Here is a 19,743-nt window from a genome sequence, read left to right as displayed (position 1 = left end):
CCAGTTTTAAACTGAGTCTTCATTGTGATATGATTGAAACTGTAAGATATACACCTTATCTTAAAATATAAGCTGATCAGTTTTCTATGTGGAGGGCTGTTTTGAGGTGGAGAGAGGAATTAGGAGCTTTTGTTTTTTTGATTAGTGCCTTTTAGAAATTTGAGTATTTGTAGCATTGGTTCTCGAATATGACTACTAATACGTGTTTTTAAAATATCTGTCTTATTGGATTGATTTTTTTAATTCCTGAAGCTTTGTTTTTACTGGAAAACAAATCGACAGAAACATTCATTTGCCATGCAAGTTGAAGACTTCTGCCTCTCTGTTCCTTTTTCACAAAGAGCATCATTTTTGGAGAAACAAGCAAAAAAGTTCCTATAGGATATTAAACTCAAAAATACTAATATTGCAAATAATTTGCATCTTATACTAAGTAGCTTTAACAGCTTATTGCATATCAGCCACTTGCTGGATATTTTGCGGAAATTTTTTTTTTTTTAAAGGAAGATGCATTTGCCAAAAGCACTTGAGGCTGTTTGGTACTGTTAGATGTCTCTTCCTTGAGCAGTCAGTGTTTTTTCACTAGATTTTCCCTCATTTTAGATTAAATGCAGATCATTCAAAATGTACTTAAAATGTTTCGTGTATTTTGGATGTAATTTTAAGGATAGTTTCAGGCTTGTTATTTAACATTATTAAATAGTGCTTGTCTCAGTGAGTTTATGAAGTTTTTTGAGAGGTGGACTTTGGTTTGTCTTGGAGAGTGGTATTCAGCTAGGCAGTTGCTCCTTGTTGGTGAGTGGGCAGCTTAGTATATATTGATATTATGGAATATCATTTTGTTGGGTAGGTACTTGTTCCAGCCAGCTGAATCAGCAAGTGTATTGAGACTGTGTCACTTGCCAGATGTTGTGTTTAACTCTGAGAAATAAAACGTTGAATAAGATGACTTCAGTTTTGGGGAGCAAGCTGTCTAGTGGAAGAAGAGAGTCAACGTATAATAGTTCAAGGCAGAGCTATCCGAAGCATCTAAAAGTTTAGAGAAAGAAATGACAGCTGAATGGAGGCTGGGGTTGAGGGAGGCTTCAGGATTGGAGGCATTTGATTGAGTCTTGAGAACAATGGGCAGACTTTTGAAGGGTAGACACAGGTATCAAAAGAGATGGGTGAAGTAAAGAAAATAAAAATCACTTGGAAATGGATTGCTAAATGGTCTGTTTTAGCCAATTTATAAGGCTCTGGAATAGGAAATAAAAGTTTCTGAGATGAAAAGGTTAGTTTGAGCTAAATTGTGGAGGCTTTGAAACCTATGGAATAAGACAGTCATAGAAAATTCAAGACAAGAAAGACCTTTAGGAAAACTATACTGGAGACAATTTAAGAAGAATTTGGGAGTGAGGAGAATAGTTTGAAGATTTTTGCAGTGCTGTTGATAAATATTAAAGATTGCTCCAAAAATCGCACCTCAAATACTCTCTGGGAAGCTTTGCTGACATTGTCTCCATTCCCGCTGAGATTTGCTTGTCCTCTGTGCTCTTGTAGTGTAGCTGCACTGTTTCACTTGTCTTTTTTATTAGCTCCTAAGGGCAAGAGCTATGTCTTATTTTACTTTATATCTCTAATGCATGACACAGTACCAGTAAGTGGTTGCCAGTAAATGGGTTGAATATAGGGAAGATCTGAACCATAGTAGTATCTTTAGAAAAAAGGGTCCCGGAGAAGAGTTTTAGTAGAGGTGGGATAAACAGAATGTGACTCAGTTGATTATGGGGGGTGAGGAAGGAGTCGAGGACGACCCTGGTATAATCCTGCTGGCTAACACTCATTGAACACTTTCATGGGCCTAGTGCTGTTCTTAGTGCTTCACCTGTCTTTGTCCTTCCAACACCACAGTCAGCTTTATAGATGAAAGAACTGAGGTTACAAAGCTGCTGGTAAGTGCTAAAAACAGGAAGTCTGATTCCAGATGTTACTACTTCCAGATTATGACTGAGAATTAGCATTCAGTGACAGAAATCAGGTCAACAGGAGAAGCTAGTTTGGGAGGAATTTTATACATGCTGGATTTGAGGAACTTGGAGACATTCAGGTGAAGATGTCCAGGAAGTTGTTTAAGAACAGATTGGAACCCAGGAGAAGCACCAAGGTTGAAAATAAGAAATTGGAGTTCATTTTGGTACAATAGGAGTGTTGATGTGCTTCCTTTGGGAGTGATTGTTAAGCTTTCAGAGATGTGAGTTGATGGTATAGAGGGTATGAGGAGGAAGGAGACAAATGGGATAGGAGAACTGATCAGGCAGAGTGGAAATACTGGAGCAGTGTTGCTGTGGGTAGCTTGGTAATTTGAAAAACTCACATGTGGGGGTTTTTCAATTGAAGTAAAGGTAGGAGCAGTCAGAAAAAAGTTTTACTTTGAAGTTTAGTTGGCTTCATCTCCTCAGCAGCCATCAGAATTATTAAAAAAAGTTTTTTTTTGCTGTCCTTCCCCACATTTGTATTACATATTTGCTTCTCTATCTTGAGATAAATTTTTCTTGTGTCTGCTTCTTTATTGCCTCAAATCTCTCTTATTTATCCCCCTTTGTTTCTTGCTTTTGGGTCTTTTCACTTGGATGAGGAATTGTGCTGTGCACTGCAGAAGCTCATTAAACATCACTAATTTGGTGTTCTTCAGCAAAGACATAAAACCCAGACCCAAGACAAATAATATAGTACTGTTCCAGGTTAAGTAGAGGCAGAGACATGGCTTCAAAAGTAGTGTTACATTTACTGGTTACCTGCACCATTAGCTCAAGAAATTAGTTATTCCTTTAAATTTTTTATTCACTACTCTTTCATCTCTTTAACTCTTCTCAAGCCTAAAAAAGTTTTATTCTGAATGCTCTGTAGCTGCAGCTGGTTATCACTGGAGAATGTTTGGTTTGCAGTAAATATTGTCCAGTGCCATCTTGGGTTAATCAGCTGATGCATCGTCCGTCCTACGCTATGCTGTTATTTTTAAATCCTAGAAATGATGATTTGGATGTGGTGGCATAAAGAAAAAATGTTAGCACTTTCGCAGCTACTTTTTCATGTTTATTCTTCTGGGCAAACTTCAGAATTATTTTTGGCAATCCCCCTTGTCCCTTGCAAAGACTTCTCTTTAGGATTTTGAGCTATGGAATGAAATTGCATTAAATACAAAAATAAATTTAGGTATAGTTGACTTTGTCCTAATAGTGAGTTATTTCTTTAGTTGATTTCTAGGTGTTTCATGTTTTTTCTTGCTATTATGACTAGGGTGTTATTTTTGTTACCTAGTAGCTTAACAAAGAGCAACAATGTTTTTTTTCTGTTCAATTCAGTCTCTTGACTGAACTTTTCTTTTTTATGAGGAGTTATTTATTCTTGGATTTTTAAGTGTCTAGGCACATTTCAAACTGTGATTCAAAGTATGTTTCCCAGGGTTAAATTTAAATATAAAAAAAATTTCTCCCATATATCTTGCCTTTTAGGAAAGGTTAGCAGGGAGAAGGAAGTGAAATAGAGACAAAATAAAAGTTAGGGACAGAAAAAAGGTGGGTAGAAAGAGTGGAGATGGGAAGTGGCTCAGTGCTTGCTTGTCCTGGGCTGGTTGTGCCTCAGTCCAGTACAGTGGAGGAATAAATTAATTCAGTATGAAAATCTATCAGCTGTTCAGAGCCATATGTTTCTACAAGATATGTGTGTAAAAAAGTACTGTGTGGACCCTTAGGAATCTTGTTTGCTCTTTTCTGCATCATACAAATCTTCAGTTTTCTCTTAAAAATGTGCCTTGTTTTTGAAGTCTAGTACTCAGGTGAGATAATTGTGATCTCAAGTTTCTTGATTTCACTTTTAATACTTAAATATATGCAAAGTAAGTAAAATCTCACTACACAATACCTTGAAAAATAAAAATGACTGAGTGACAGTTAAATTCTGGGCCTCCAACTAAGAATTTCAGAAAGATATCTCATATTAGTTATAGTTTGGCTTTTTCATCCTTAGATGCGTAGTGAAAAATCAAATTTGTTATATACTATATGTAATCTGAAATTATATATCAACTTAAAACGTGAAATTTTAACAGTTGGCCTTACTAAAAAGCACCATTATTTGAAGACTGAACTTGACTGGCCCGTTTATTTTGGATCACAATTTTTTTTTTTCTGTAAGTCAGATTGCCTTTGTTTGATTTTATGAGTTGAGAAGAAATTGCTATTAATTTGGAAAGATTAAGTCTTTATAACATGAAAAATACTTATTTTGACAGCATGATACTTTTTCTCATTATTTAAAGGTTGATTTTTATTTTTAATACTTACAGACCAGATCATCAGATGTTCATTCATCTGGATCTTCAGATGCCCATGTGAGTATGAGGCAGTCTTTGTCTTTTTTCCTTAAAATTTACTTTAATTTACTTTAATTGTGTAGATCCCTACTTGATATTTCCCTTATGATTTTACTTGATAAATAAATATGATTGCATTGTATGTGCCTATTTTCTTTTAACCGTTTTTGCTAGATACTTTGAGTTCTTTTTTCTGTTCTATTATTCACATAAGTTGGCCCCTAAACCATGTTAGAAACGAAATACCTATATTTCCTTTTTTTATTGTGCTTGTAAAATTTTGTGCATATATACGTGTGTGTGTTTATACATCTCTTAAACAAGTTTTGCATTTATACACAATTCTTTTCACACTGCACAGTACACCTTTTGGAAATCCCTGCATGTCAACAGCTATAACTCTAATTTCGTCTTTCTAATGACATCTTAACATTCCATGCAGGAGGTATATTATTATTTATTAAGCTCGTTTCTTTGTTGGTAGGCCTAGATGTTTTGTTTAAAGCTTTTTGACATTTTTGAATAATGCAATAAACATTACTTTACATGTGTTATATAGCAGTGCTATAGAAATGTGGTCTTCAATGCTATAAAAGTATGGTCACTGAGAATTTTTCAGAGAGTCTGAGTTCAGAATTCTTTTGTAATGATACTAAGACATCATTTGCCTTCACTGTGTTGACATTTGCACTAATGGTATAAAAGCAGTTTATACCATTAGGGTAAGCTGTTGGCATCTCAGCACAAATCAAGGCAGTGTCACCAAAATGTGCAAGTAGTTGTCATACTCTTCTCCACTAGGCACAGTAAAAATAAACTAGTTTCACTTAAGAACTTTTCTTGATTAGACAGTAAAAATGATTAATATTAAATATTGTCCGTCTGTATGGGTTCTGAGTGATGAAATGGGAGGCACTTCTACCTGCCAAAATGTGGTATTTGTCTTAAGGAGAAGTGCTTGTGGGATTAAGTTGTGAAATAAAACTGGTTCCTTTTCTCATTGAGTGCTATTTTTACCTAAAGGTACAACTGATTGACAAGCTGGTTAATCAGACTTGGGTGTTTGGCAGACATTTTCTTTAAAGTGAAAGAAAGGTACCTGTTCCTTTGAAGAAGACAGCAATCTGTTTAATGACAAAATTTGAACTTTCAAGTCCAAATTAGAATTACTGAAAACTTTCTATATTTAAGAACCTTTCTGATGAAATCAGTGGTAGTATTAAGGGATGAGATTAAGGGGTCAGTAGTGATATATTTTGATAGTATATAATGAAGTTTGTCAGTATTGGAATGTTTGGGTTGTTTCTAGTTTCAGTACGACTTGTATGATTCTTAAGAACTTATTTTCCTTTTCTTTAAGATGGATGCATCTGGACCCTCAGATAGTGATATGCCAAGTCGGACTCGACCTAAGAGCCCAAGAAAACATAATTATAGGAATGAGAGTGCCCGTGAAAATGTTTCTGATTCTCCTCATCAGAATCTCTCAAGGGTAAGTATTGATAAAGATTAGAAAGGATAATTAATGATTTGGATGTGTCCTTAATTGAATTTGGTAGTTAAAGTGTCTTTGTTTTGTATTTGTTTCATTTTGTACTGTTTGAAAATAGCATTCATTATTTGGTTTGCGTTAATAGTAAATAAACTCATCTAAGGGAATTTTTTTAAGTCAAATGTAAGATAATGTTTCATTTAAAAATTTTGTTTAAAAAAACCAAGGAGTGTTTGGATGTAAAAAGGCTAATTGGTTTATTGTTCGCCCCTTAGGCCAAACCTCTGCTGAACCAAGTGCCAGAGGCCAGTCACTGGAAATATACAAATGTTTAAAATACTTTTCCCTAATTGGCAACGTCATGTGGCACGCAGGATCTTAGTTCCCTGGTCAGGGATCAAACCTCCACCCCCTGCAGTGGAAGCACAGTATCCTAACCACTGGACCTCCAGGGAATTCCCAAAACACACTTGTTCTCAGGGAGCTCATATGTAATCTCACCCTGGGAAGCAAACAGGAGCAGGTGCTATTCACTCTGCTGGTCAGTGCAGGGCCCAGGGCCACCCAGGCACCCAGAGGAGTGTCTCTACTGCATGTATCTGCAAAATACTCTTGTATTCTGTTAGCTTTAAATTTCACATAATGTTTTCTTGTCATGGTTAAATTTGGAAAATATAATAAAGCAGTTATTACCAGCCAGTGTTGACATTGATAATACTTTTTCTTGGTTAGTATTTGTAAGCATAAATATATATTATTTCATTGAGGTCTATTTTATAGGAACACATTTTAAAAGACTCTCAGGTCTAATTTTTTTTAATTCTAGGAAGAATTCTATAAGCAAACTTTTTAATGAATCATATTTTTTGAGTAAATATTCCATGATTTCCTTAACCATTTCTCTTTTAGGTGTCTAAATTTAGCTCCTAAGATATAAATAAAATTGAGGACAAAAATTTTGTTGTGGAAAAATTTGTTTTTCATTGAATTTATGTGTAATTTTACCGTTTGTTTAAACCAAAGAAGTTGAAACCAAAGGTGCTGAATGATGGCCAAACATTTTCCTTTCTATTTTGGAAAAAAATTCACTTTGAAATCTGTTCATAAAATCAGTAGTGACTTTTGAGTTATGAACTGCTTTTAACTTTTCAGAGGGATTTAAATGTCATTTTAAGGTATTAATGCAGTATTACCTTTCCATTCTGTCTCTCACCAAAAGCAAGCCTGTTTAATAACTGGGGGACTGATAGTCTTATAAGTCAGTCTCATTTTGGTAGGTGAGAGAGGAATATTCAGATTTCAATTGCAGGTTAATATTTAGGCTGTATTTAATAAACATTCCTCTCTTTTAAAACTTTATGAATCAAAATTAACATTCAAATGAATGATAGAACAATTAAGAGTCTACAGTTTATTCACACCATATTTCAGAAGGAAATTGCTTCTAATTTAACATAAATGAAGACTTCATTAAAATACTGTGTCTCATTCAAAATTAATTGGTAACTGTATACTTGCCTGAAACCTAGAACATAGTATGTGGTATTTTCCCAGCAATGAAAATGAAATTGTGTTCATAAATATCAGTCTTGTTGATGAAGAATGGAGTAATTTGCTGAATTATAAAAGGAAGTGATGTGATTTTTGCACCTGAATTGGGAGTTCTAGATGGTAATGATTCCTGCTATTCAACCATGGAAATATATGTTCTTCCTCCCTATTTGAATGTCTGTTTTCTATCACTGCTTCTTTTGCCCAGAAACGTATATAATTGCCCTCCTCAAGTGCTTTTATTCTTTTTACCAACAAGTAGGTTGAATGTGTTATAAGCCTTAGTGTCTCTTTGTGTTTTATTTTTATTTAAAAATGACTTTTGTATGTTATTAACTCAATTAACTTGTTAATAACCTCAGGGTTATAGATAACATTGAGAATGTGTATGTAAAGGTGTGTGCTTTTTACCTTTTCACAGCCTCTTCTAGAAAACAAGCTTAAAGCATTCAGTATTGGAAAAATGAGTACAGCTAAGCGAACTTTGAGTAAGAAGGAGCAAGAAGAATTAAAGAAGAAGGTAATGCTTAGAATGTATTTTTAGTTATCTCTGTCAGTTAAATGTACCTAAGGAGGCTTTAAGTGTATGGACAGTAGAGAAATGTTTTTCAAAAATTCTTGATTTCCAGGGTATTCTCAGCTCCTACCCCAAGTTAAGTCTGTAACACAAGATGTATTCAGTGAAGGTCCAGCTTTATGCCTTCCCCCTTCATCATTTCCTCTCTTCTGTGTGACAGTTTTGGTTATTTTCTGGTCTATTCTTGTGTAAGCAAGTGTGTATAAATGTATGTTGTGCCTGCTTTTTTTTAGATGAACAGTGTTTTACTTTATATAGTACCCTTCCCTTCACTCTGCTTTTTTCTTAACATTGTATCTCAGAGATTACTGCAAGTATATTGAAGCGTTGCTTGTTCTTTATTGAAGCTATATAGATATGGGATAGTTACTTACTAAAATCCTACATTCGCTGCAATCCCTATTGAGGGAATTAATGTTTTGGTCTTTTGTTGTTTCCAGTAGTGCAGTCAGGGATACTGTTTTGCATTTGGGTTTACTCCTAGTATACTTTTAGGATATATTCCTGTAAGTGAGATTACTGCATTGAATGGTAAATGTATAATTATAGTTACGCTGCTGCTGCTGCTGCTGCTGCTGCTAAGTCGCTTCAGTCGTGTCCGACTCTGTGCGACCCCAGAGACGGCAGCCCACAAGGCTCCCCCGTCCCTGGGATTCTCCAGGCAAGAACACTGGAGTGGGTTGCCATTTCCTTCTCCAGTGCATGAAAGTGAAAAGTAAAAGTGAAGTCGCTCAGTCGTGTCCGACTCCTAGTGACCCCATGGACTGCAGGCTACCAGGCTCCTCCGTCCATGGGATTCTCCAGGCAAGAGTACTGGAGTGGGGTGCCATTGCCTTCTCCATAGTTATGCTAGATGGTGTTAAATTGTTCTCTATATGGGCGAGTCCATTTTGTATCCCTATAAACAATGTTTGAGAGATTGTTCCCCCATAGCTTTGCCAACAGGATATTTTTGAAGGAGTTTTGCCAATCTAGTAAGTGAAAAATGAAATCTCAAGGTAGTTTTAAATTTGCATTTCTCTTATAAGTAAGGTTGAACAACTTTTCTTGTGTTTACTGTCTGCTTATATCTTAACCAGTATTTCTCTTAGAAGGATATCTGTATTTAGAAATTCTTGTTTAAGTATATTGTAACACTTGGGTGTGACACAAGGTACAGGGCTTTTTCCTCGGTTTATGGATTGCCTTTTTATTTTGATTCTGGTGTTTTTTTTCCATGCAGAAACAAGTCATGGGCAGATTTACTATCAGTCTTCTGATTTCTGGTTTTTCAGTTTTGTTTTTTTATTCCAAACTTATAAAGGAATTTCCTCATCTTTTTTTCTCATATCTACATTTTAAAAAATTAAATCTTATTCATTTGCAATTTCTCCTAGTGTATGATGTGAAGAATTGGTTCATTTTTATTATTTCTTTTTAATAGCTATCAAGTTGTTGAATACTGAATTTCCACATGGGCTTCCCTGGTTCCTCAGTGGTAAAGAATCCGTCTGCCATGCCTGAGATGCGGATTCAGTCCCTGGGTTGGGAAGATCCCCTAAAGAAGGAAATGGCAACCCACTCCAGTGTTCTTAGCCTGGGAAATTGCATGGACAGAGGAGGGCTCTGGTGGGCTATAGTCTGTGTGGTCACAGGAGTTGGACATGACTTAGCGACTAAACAACAACAACACAAAATTTTCCAATTCTGTTGGATTTATTTCTATATTTTCTGTTCTGCTCTATTTGACCTTCAAGTCACATGTTTTAGGGACATTTAGAATAGTTAAATTGTCAGGGTTCTACTGAAGGTTTTTTCTTTAATGCAGACTCTCTGGAGATATTTAATGCAAACTGTTTGAAGCTTCTTTAGACTTCTAATTATTTATGTCTTTGGTGGTTTGTGACGGAAATGTTTATATTTACTGAATTAAATTGTGCCTTATAATTGTCATAAACGTTAATAGAATAATACAGTCTGTGTAGTCAGTTGTCATATAGTTGCACCCTTGAGTTGTCTCTAAACACATTTATTTAGTGGATCCTTTTTTTTTGTTCCACAGATTATTGGTAGAGGAGCAAAGTCCTTCTTAATTTCAGTGTTAATTAGTATCTACTAAGGATTAGGTATTATTGCCTAATAGGAGTGCTTAATAACTGCTTTCCCCATTGGAGGGAGAGATTCTGTTTACATTATTCCTTGATGAGTTTCACCCTGTATACAATAATGTTTATATCAAATGATATTAATATTTTCATGTGTATTTAGGAGGATGAAAAGGCAGCTGCTGAGATTTATGAGGAATTTCTTGCTGCTTTTGAAGGAAGTGATGGTAATAAAGTGAAAACGTTTGTGCGCGGAGGTGTTGTTAATGCAGCAAAAGGTTAGTGTGAATGTTACAGTCCTTGAGCAAACCTAAAAAGTCTTGGTTGAATGACTGTAGGTAATGATGAAAAAAGTTTGGTTGCTTTTCAGTTTCATTTTCCTTTCTATCAGCGCCCTCTGGTGGTGCTACTTATTAGTAAAATAAATAGCCAAATAAGGATTAATGAGAAACTGGAGCCAGGAAAGTTTTTAAAATACATAGTACCTTTCAAGTTTCAAGAGGGCAAAAATCTTTGTAAACATATGAAAAAATGTATTTTATAGTTCTACTTTATAGTCCGAGGAGTGGAATTTCTGGTCATTTGGTAACTGTTTGTTTAACCTTTTGAGAAACTACCTGTACCATTTTACATATTTTATAGTTTTACTATAAAATGATTAAACTAGTATTTTTGAGAATAAGGTAATAGTATTTGAATTATCATATTTAGTCACAGGTCATCTGTCTTAGTACTAAAAAGCATTTACTAATTTTTGTTTATTTTCAATAAAAATAGTGGGTGAAGAAAATCCATGTAATGTGAAAGTAGTTTTGAAACTTAGTATTTTAAATTTCAGAAGAACATGAAACAGATGAAAAAAGAGGTAAAATCTATAAGCCATCTTCAAGATTTGCAGATCAAAAAAATCCCCCAAATCAGTCATCCAACGAAAGACCACCATCTCTTCTTGTGATAGAAACCAAAAAACCTGTAAGTCATACTTAAGTAAGTGACCCTTTAGGTTCAGGGATGGCACTGCCAGTAATATTTTCTGTACTTCCACTGTAAGCAGGACTTTGGTTTCTTGTTTTTAATTCTTTTGGGAGTAGATACTGAGTTTTGATGCTTAATCTTACTATATGAGATAACAAATTGGGACACACAGATGACACTCTATACATTCATTGAGCAGTTAACCTTCGCTGTTACTCACAGTATGTTGCAAGTTAAAAGTTAACTATATTTTAGGTATAAATGTGGAATAATGGGATTGTCTTTTTAAGCAATCCTGAACTGGGTGTTTAAATACATCAGCATGCGTGATATCAATTATTTGGAAGACTGTGTACTCCAACAATGTGTCTGTTGCTTGGGACATGTTTGGTAATGTTCCAAGTAATCTGATAATTACTATCAGAACTAGTGACATTTTCCTTTATATATTCTTAGGGTTAGAAAATCTTTTATTTTTTGAGTGAAACTTTTCTTGGAGGATGGTAGGTAGATGTGGGTCTTATCATTAGGAGCCAGATTTGATGAGAAAATGTGGTTATACTGAATAGTAAAACTGGTTTTTCCTATCCGACTCTGAAAGCAATTAAAAAAGTTTTATTTAATTCACATATCATAAAATTGACCCTTTAGAAGTATAAAGTGTTTTTTAAAGTATATTGACAGTTGTACAACAATCACTAATCTCTAATTTCAAAACATTTTTATTATCCCTAAAGGAAACTTTATACTTTTAGTCATCCCCAGCCTTTGGCAACCGCCATTAGTACATTTACTGATTTCAACTCTTTATGGTTGAATCATATTCCATTTTATGGATAATGCTGTGTATTGTTTATCCATCTTGACAGACATTTGGGTTGTTTCCACTTTTTGGCTATTATGAGTATACTTCTGAAAACATTCATGTATAGTCTTCTGTAGACATATATGTTTTTTCTCTTAATATATATTCCTAGTGAAATTGTATCACCACTTGCTAAAATTTATTTTAGTCATTTTAGTCGATGTGAAGTTGTACCTAATTACAGTTTGATTTGCACTTGTCTAGTGATGTTGAGTATCTTTTTATTTCTTATCCATTTGTAGTCTTCTTTAGAGAAATGTCTTTTCAGATCCTTGGCACATTTTTAATTGAGTTGTCTTTTTATTGTTCCCTGGTGGCTCAGACGGTAAGTGTCTGTCTACAATGTGAGAGACCTGGGTTCGATCCCTGGGTTGGGAAGATTCCCCGGAGAAGGAAATGGCAACCTACTCCATTACTTCTTGCCTTGAAAATCCCATGGACGGAGGAGCTTGGTGCAGGCTCCAGTCCATGGGGTCGCAGAGAGTCGGGCAGGACTGAGTGACTTCACTTTCACTTTCTTTATTGTTGAGTTCTAAGAGATTTTTACAGCTTTTGGAATCAGGTCTCTTACCAACTATGTTGTTTTCTTCCTTTGGGTTTTTTTTTGTCCTTTTCTGATTGTGTCCTTTGAAGAACAAAATTTTATAATTTTGATGGTGTTCAATATATCAGTTGTTTTCTTTTGTTTCTCTTGGTGTCATATCTAAGAAACTGTTGCCTAGTTCAGGCTCATGATGATTCACTATGTTTTCCTTAAGAGTTTTATAGTTTTGGTTGTTATATTGAGGTCTGTGAACCATTTAATTTTTGTATATGGAATGAGGTAAAGGTCCAATTTCATTCTTTTTTGTGTTTGGATATTCAGTTTACCTACCTCCTTTTGTTAAAAAGACTATTTTTCCTCATTGAATCAAGGATCCCAAAATAAGATAATAAGGATTTTAAATAAGGATCTTTTAAAATAAGGATCCCAAAAGCATTTTTGGAAGCAGTTTTAAGAGAGAAATTCCAGCAGTGTTGCTGTTTGTTTCAGTAGTTAATTTCCTCCAAGGTGATTGTTTTGAGAGTGCATATTTCTGGTAGTTGTTCGCGGCAGTTATTTACATGACATTTCAGTTACTTTATGGTTATTAGTTTTTCCTCCAGTGCTCCTCCGGCAGTATTCTGGCCTAACAATCATAGACTTTATTTAAGGGGAGGATAAAGTTGGTGTCTCCTTTACTTTAAGACTTCTGCTTGTTGTTTTAATAATTTGTTAAATTCTTAGTTTTAGAGAACAGGAAGGACAGACAGTTCAGTGGTAACAGAAGCATTCTTTCTTTTTAATTTAAATAATTAGATCATAATTGGCACAAAAATAAAAGTATATTTAAAGTGATCTGATTGTCAAACCATTAGTTTTGTTTAAAGTATAACTTATCATATCCTTCATAGCCACTGAAGAAAGGGGAGAAAGAAAAGAAAAAAAGCAATTTGGAACTCTTCAAAGAAGAATTGAAACAGTAAGTTTTATAGTGTTGAGAATGGCTCTCATAGGTATTTTGAGCTGATTCTTATAGATGCAGGTGCGAAGAATGTAGTCTACCAGTTTGTTTTTACTAACTGGCTTACATAAAGCTGTTTTAGATATTTTGTGGGGTATACTTGACAGTAAATTAGCATTTTGTGCAGCATCTAGATTGCTTGCATTATATGGATTCAATTAAGTTGAATTTAACTAATGTCCGGAGTCCTGTTTGCAGTGGAAACAATATAGTCAGTGAGATAGGGGTGAGGAGTGGTCTATCTTAGCCAAGAAAGAACAAATTTAAGTGTTTTTCATGTTGAATTTCCTTTTCATCTTAAAAGTGGGCTTTGTATTCTTTTGCTTATACGATACATCAGAAATTTGCTCGTGATTTGTAGCTGAGGGACACTTCTAGTCTTGGTTGTCAGTGTGTCACACAAATATTTTGAAGTTATTTGAAGGTGACATCTGGATAAGTTCTGGATTATCAAATGTGAACAACCAAATTTTGGCTCATTATTAGTGATTATATATATTTTCAACAGAATTCAAGAAGAGCGTGACGAGAGACATAAAACAAAAGGCAGGTTAAGTCGATTTGAACCTCCACAGTCAGATTCTGATGGTCAGCGTCGTTCTAGTAAGTGACATTTATTTTAATGTTTATATTTGTGATGAACTATTCTAAAAACTAAGAATTGTTCTCTTTTTCTTCTTTTAAAGTGGACGCGCCTTCAAGAAGAAATCGATCATCTGGTGGTAATATAGTTTCTTGCTTTTTTAATTCGTAGAAATTGTCCAAACTTTGTATTTTGCAGGTTATAATTTTTTTCCTCTTTGTCATAGTTCTTGATGATTATGCACCTGGCTCACATGATGTAGGCGATCCAAGCACTACTAATTTATACCTTGGAAACATTAATCCACAGGTAATACTAGGAAAGTAAGATGAATATTGGCTCGTATATTGTATGCTTTTGTTGGAAAACTGCTTTGTCAATCAACATTAAAAAAAAAGATGAAGTCAAGAATGTGAAATAAGCAGATTTGGTAGAACTAGGTAGGAACTGGAATTATCTTGTGAAATTGAGCCTTACTGATGTGGGCCAAATTTTCTTGTTATAATTCTTGAGGACTTGTCTCCTCTTTTTATAGCTGGACTGTACTCTGATTTTGAAATGTTTTCCTAAGTGCTGATTTTATTTATCAAATCAGGACATGACCAGTGGTGGACAGTATTCTTTTTAGACTGTCTCCTTCTGATATATAGCCTGCCTCCTTATGGATTTCCTTTTTTCATTTTTTGTCTCCATAATAGCAAAATAATATTTCTGCCGCCTTTTATATTTTAATTCTTTCCCCTGCTATGTTCTTAACTGAATCTAGTGGTGGTTGTGCATAGTATCTTTAATACATGTTTTGGACCTCATTGCGTATTTACCATTTTCCGTTTTGTCTTTTCTTGATTACACTGGTAGCTGGGTGCTGGAAAAGAAAAAAGTAACCGGCTCTTTTATTACTTTCATTGCCAACAAATATTTCCTCCTTGATTTAAGTATGATTATTATTGCTGCCTGAAAAATGTTGGTAAATGCTGAACAAATCACTGTTGTAAAACAAATCATTGCTGTAGCTTATTTTAGATGCAGACTCTCAAAAGGAGGAAGAGTGAAGGTAAAGGTGTGTTTTTGATTTCTCCAGCCTCTCAGTGTCTTTACCTGGCCACTTACGTAAAACAGTGTTTCTGGTATGAAAAGATTTGTGAATGCCAATGAAGGCAGAATTTTTCCCTTGCAGAGGTCCTAGTACTTGGATGGAAAATTGTAGCATTGATAGTTTTCTTCTTATCTTGCAAAATTACTTTGCTTTCCATTGTATAAAATTATTTTCTCTTTGCATACTAAAAATATCTTACGCCTTTTAATAGATGAATGAAGAAATGTTGTGCCAAGAATTTGGAAGATTTGGCCCATTAGCCAGTGTGAAAATTATGTGGCCTAGAACTGATGAGGAAAGGGCAAGAGAGAGAAATTGTGGCTTTGTGGCCTTTATGAACAGAAGAGATGCTGAAAGAGCTTTAAAAAATTTAAATGGTAAGGAAGTCCATCATAGAATTTAGACATTGTTTTGGATTTGAAAAGTATCAAAACTCTAGGGGGAAAATGAACCAGAAGTGTGAAGGTTAAATGTGGAAATTAATTCATATCACTAGAGATTTTTTGAGAGTTACCAATGTGACTTTTCTTTCTTTTAGGAAAGATGATTATGTCTTTTGAAATGAAGTTAGGTTGGGGTAAAGCTGTGCCTATTCCTCCACATCCAATATACATTCCGCCTTCCATGATGGAACATACGCTTCCCCCACCTCCATCAGGACTGCCTTTTAATGCGCAGCCTAGAGAGCGGTTAAAAAACCCCAATGCTCCCATGTTACCACCACCTAAAAACAAGGAGGATTTTGAGAAGGTAATTTTAAAAATGTACATAGGGCCGCATCTAATTTGTAAATACTAAATCTGTGGTAGTATTTCTTTTCAACAATTTTATAGAAAATGTGTGTGTAATTCTGTTTGGCAACTGTTAAAGAAAAAGAAATAACTTAGATGTGTTCCCTGCCTTAGCCCATGGAAACCCTGTACTGGGATAATAGATCATATTTTTATTTGTGGCCACCATTCCTTTTTTGACCTCTTATTAAGTTTTTTTTGTTGTTGTTTTGTTTTCTTTGTCCTCTGTTGTATCCAGGTTTGCTTAAGTGTAGTATCTAAATTTATTTTGAGAAAGTGATACTTTGTATTGGTTAAGTGCCTTTTCAATTAGAAAGACTCTAGGAGTTAAATAGTTAAATTGTTTGGATGGCAACTAGCTAATAACTTCTCAAGATCTGAGGTATTAGAATATTTGAGAGCATATGTGATTTTTAAAAAGTTTACTCTATTAAAAGCAAAGGGTGAGTATTTTCTTTTTATTAATCATAAAACCAACTTAATTTCAAATTATAAGAATTTGTTGGTTCTGTTATGAATTAATTACACTTAAAAATGACAGGGCTGGTTTTAAAGGCTTGGGAACAAAGTAGCAAACTGTATGGCTAGAGGCAAACAGTTAATTATTTCACAAATTAAAATCTTTATCTGATAATTCGCAGTGTAGTACCTATTTCAGTGCATTGGTGTGCATTCTGGCAGGAATGTTCTGATTCTTTGCATTTGGTGAACGTTTATTGTTCACTGAAAACATCCATCTGCATTTATGTAATTGCTTAGTGTATAATTACTTCAGATGCAGTGATTGCCTGCAAAACTTGTGATTAGTTGTGTAGTATTTTCAATGCATATGTATATTTTTGCTTGTTACTTGTTAACAATACTCACATATTCTATGTTTATTATCTGATGTGACTTCATATACAGACTCTGTCGCAAGCCATAGTCAAAGTGGTTATCCCAACAGAAAGGTACATGTTTTTCTTTATTATTACTGATCTAAATATAGACAATATCCCCTTCTGAATTTAAAAAAAAAATAGTGTTGAGGAAAAGGTAGTATCTTGACTGAGCAATGGTTCCTTCCCAGTACTTTTTGGGGGGATATGTGAAGCTTAATCAACTTTAGTACACTTTGCAATTTTATGTCATTATCTTTTTTTGTTTTTATTGTTACCAATGTAGGAAATTTTATAGCTTTAGCAGATAGAATGTGTTTAATAGATTTAATCTGGAGTTGCTGGTCTAATAACACTAGACTACTGTGATGGGAAAATAGGTGTTTTAAATATATCTTAAATTTTAGGTAATGTTACATTTTGACCCGATCTGTTATTTTTTCTTGGTTCTGAATTGTCTGTGTTTAATGTACAACCTTAGTTTGAGTTTTCTTTACTGAAAGCGTAGCTGTATTTTTTTCCTAAATGATTTTAAGAAGGAATTTCTTTTGTTTTTATGAACACTGGACATAACTAGAATTTTTTTTTAATAACAAAAGTTTTTGGAATTCTTTTATTTTCCTTTCTTCCTTTTTTTCTTTTTCAACATAATGTTAAAGCAGAAGAATTCATGCTCTAGGTATGCTCTTGCTCAGTCAAGCTAAGCCTTTTCCCAAACACAGGAACACAACACTGGTTGAATAATAAATGAACACAAAAGAATACCAAATTCTCTTTGACATTGGCCTTGGTGAGCAACACCAGCTGAACTGTCTGCGGCAGCGGGGGACCAGGAAAACATCATGGGATGGATTGGGAAAGTATACAGTTTTTGACCAGACATTGGTACGATCGACTCCAGTAAATGTGGTTTTATTATAACTGAGAGACAATTTTTGTTTTTTTGTTGTTGTTGCCCAGAATAAGATAATTACCATTTTAAAATAAAATAATGCACTTATATCATCTTTTTGTACTACACTGTTTCATTCTGATAGAAAAGTCACCCTTTTAAAAATAAGCACATAATCCTTAAGGATAAGTGATTACAATTCTTTAAGAATCTTGAATTTAAGTTAGCAACAACTAATTGTCAGATTTTGATTTTAAATAATCATGAAGCACTTTAGAACTTCTTTTAAACTTTATACTTTCTAAGAATAGATTTATCAGTTACAAGCCTGTTTAAAACTATAGTGGGTTTTTTCCCCCACTGGTAAAGAACTCACAGGGAAGTGTATTTGCAGCACTCAAAAAGTATATATCCAGTATTAGTTTTACATGTGGCTCAGCTTATTTCTAAATAAGATTTTGAGTATACATTTTGCTGTAAAGTCTTGACTCACCATTACAATGAATCCTTTGTTTTAAACTTGCTAAACCATTTTTCATCTATCTTTAATATGCAAGTTATTTTTGACAATTCATAGAAGTTTCCGGATGTGTAGTATTTGCCCACCTAGTCATATGATACACAAAATTCAGTTTAATTTGATGCATACCAGTGGGAGCTTTGGGACTGAATCAGTACTTTACATTGCATTACCTCCATTCCTTTAAAACACTCATTAGCTGTATGGATGCTGAGAATACATTCTCATTTGGATGTCAAGAAATGCATATTTGCAGAGCAGGTAGTAGCATTTGTGAAAGAAATAAATTTTAGATTTAAAATTAAGTGATGCTTTTGGGGTTTTAACAATATGAGGTTGAATTAATAGTTTTAATATATAGTTCCCCCTGTGTTAAACACTTATTAAGCCTCCATGTGATTTTTTTGACCTTTTTTAAGAGGTCAAAAAAATTCATTTTTTTCATTACATAGAGATTTTAATGTCCACTTAAGTAGGTTTGCCTGAGAAAATAAGTATAATTACTATGAGATAAGTTATTTTATTGTTCATGTACTCTGAAGCAGGGCTTTACAGAGCAAAAAATGCCTTATTCTATAACTATATATTTAATTTATATTCTGGCAGTTATATGAACTTTTAATTTGAGCTGAGAATGCTAAAGGTGTAATTTAGTGTGTGCCTTGTACCAAGAGCCAATATCCTTTTGCTTTTCCCAATTGCTATTTGCCGACTTTATATGGTGGCAACTAATAAAATGAGAAATCAGAAGTAGCTGTAATAAACTGAATTATTTTTGCCTGGAATTGTAATCAATGTCTGAAATTGTGTTTGGAGTCTCATAAAGTATCAGATTCTTAAAATAAAGACTTTCTATAAACCCAGTCAACAAAACGACAACTAAAAAGTTACATATATTTATTTTTGGCTTAAATATTGGGAAGTAATTGTTATGAAAAATGGGAAGGGAATATCATCATGTCCCGTATTTTGAAATATTTTGGAAAGAGGACTCCATTTGTTTAAGGCTTTGGCAATATAATTGCTTTATTGATTCATAACACACAGACAGAATTATACATGTCATAAACTGTGAACTAGTTTGAAGTGTGATACAAAGGGATGTTGCCTCATTAAAGGTCAGATTCAATAAAAACTCCATCTGCTATATGTGTACCAGAAAAACACAGGATTTGGATGGATTTTTTTCTTTAAATCAGGCCTTAAACTTGTTAGTTTTGCATTTTTACAAACTATAGTCATGTCTATAACATTTCAATATCACCAGAAAAGTGCTTGGCTTAGGAATGTTTTCTTTTAAAACTGAGATAGTGTGTAAGTTTTTAGATGGTTATGATAACATATAAGCTCTGAGTTACTGATTTTATATATTTGCAGCTTTCCAGTTAGTTGTGGTTCATAATTTAATGTTTTGCATTTGAAAAATAAAGTTGAGTGGCATTTAGAAATTGAAATCTTTATTGCTATGAAGCTGTGTTGTGGTCTCCCACCCCCCCCTCCCCTTATCTCCCACTCCCTTATCCCCATTACCCTGCTCCCTC

General features: G+C 34.2%; 1 protein-coding gene across 1 annotated transcript in view; it reads left to right on the top strand.

Moving 5' to 3' along the window:
* Nucleotides 1-19,743, top strand: part of U2SURP (U2 snRNP-associated SURP domain containing) — a 53,646-nt gene that overhangs the window by 5,198 nt on the left and 28,705 nt on the right. The window contains exons 2-13 of the mRNA XM_010858142.1: nucleotides 4,328-4,372; nucleotides 5,715-5,846; nucleotides 7,819-7,917; nucleotides 10,222-10,336; nucleotides 10,897-11,030; nucleotides 13,333-13,400; nucleotides 13,951-14,045; nucleotides 14,129-14,164; nucleotides 14,252-14,334; nucleotides 15,333-15,498; nucleotides 15,660-15,871; nucleotides 16,819-16,862. Coding sequence (XP_010856444.1) covers nucleotides 4,328-4,372; nucleotides 5,715-5,846; nucleotides 7,819-7,917; nucleotides 10,222-10,336; nucleotides 10,897-11,030; nucleotides 13,333-13,400; nucleotides 13,951-14,045; nucleotides 14,129-14,164; nucleotides 14,252-14,334; nucleotides 15,333-15,498; nucleotides 15,660-15,871; nucleotides 16,819-16,862 — 1,229 coding nt within the window. The remainder of the gene's footprint in view (nucleotides 1-4,327; nucleotides 4,373-5,714; nucleotides 5,847-7,818; nucleotides 7,918-10,221; nucleotides 10,337-10,896; nucleotides 11,031-13,332; nucleotides 13,401-13,950; nucleotides 14,046-14,128; nucleotides 14,165-14,251; nucleotides 14,335-15,332; nucleotides 15,499-15,659; nucleotides 15,872-16,818; nucleotides 16,863-19,743) is intronic.

The sequence above is a fragment of the Bison bison genome, unplaced genomic scaffold (genome assembly GCF_000754665.1).
Source record: "Bison bison bison isolate TAMUID 2011002044 unplaced genomic scaffold, Bison_UMD1.0 scf7180017864384, whole genome shotgun sequence".
In the NCBI taxonomy this organism is placed as follows: Eukaryota; Metazoa; Chordata; class Mammalia; order Artiodactyla; family Bovidae; genus Bison; species Bison bison.
Note: the sequence above shows the minus strand (reverse complement) of the source record. Positions and strands in the feature narration are given on the sequence as shown.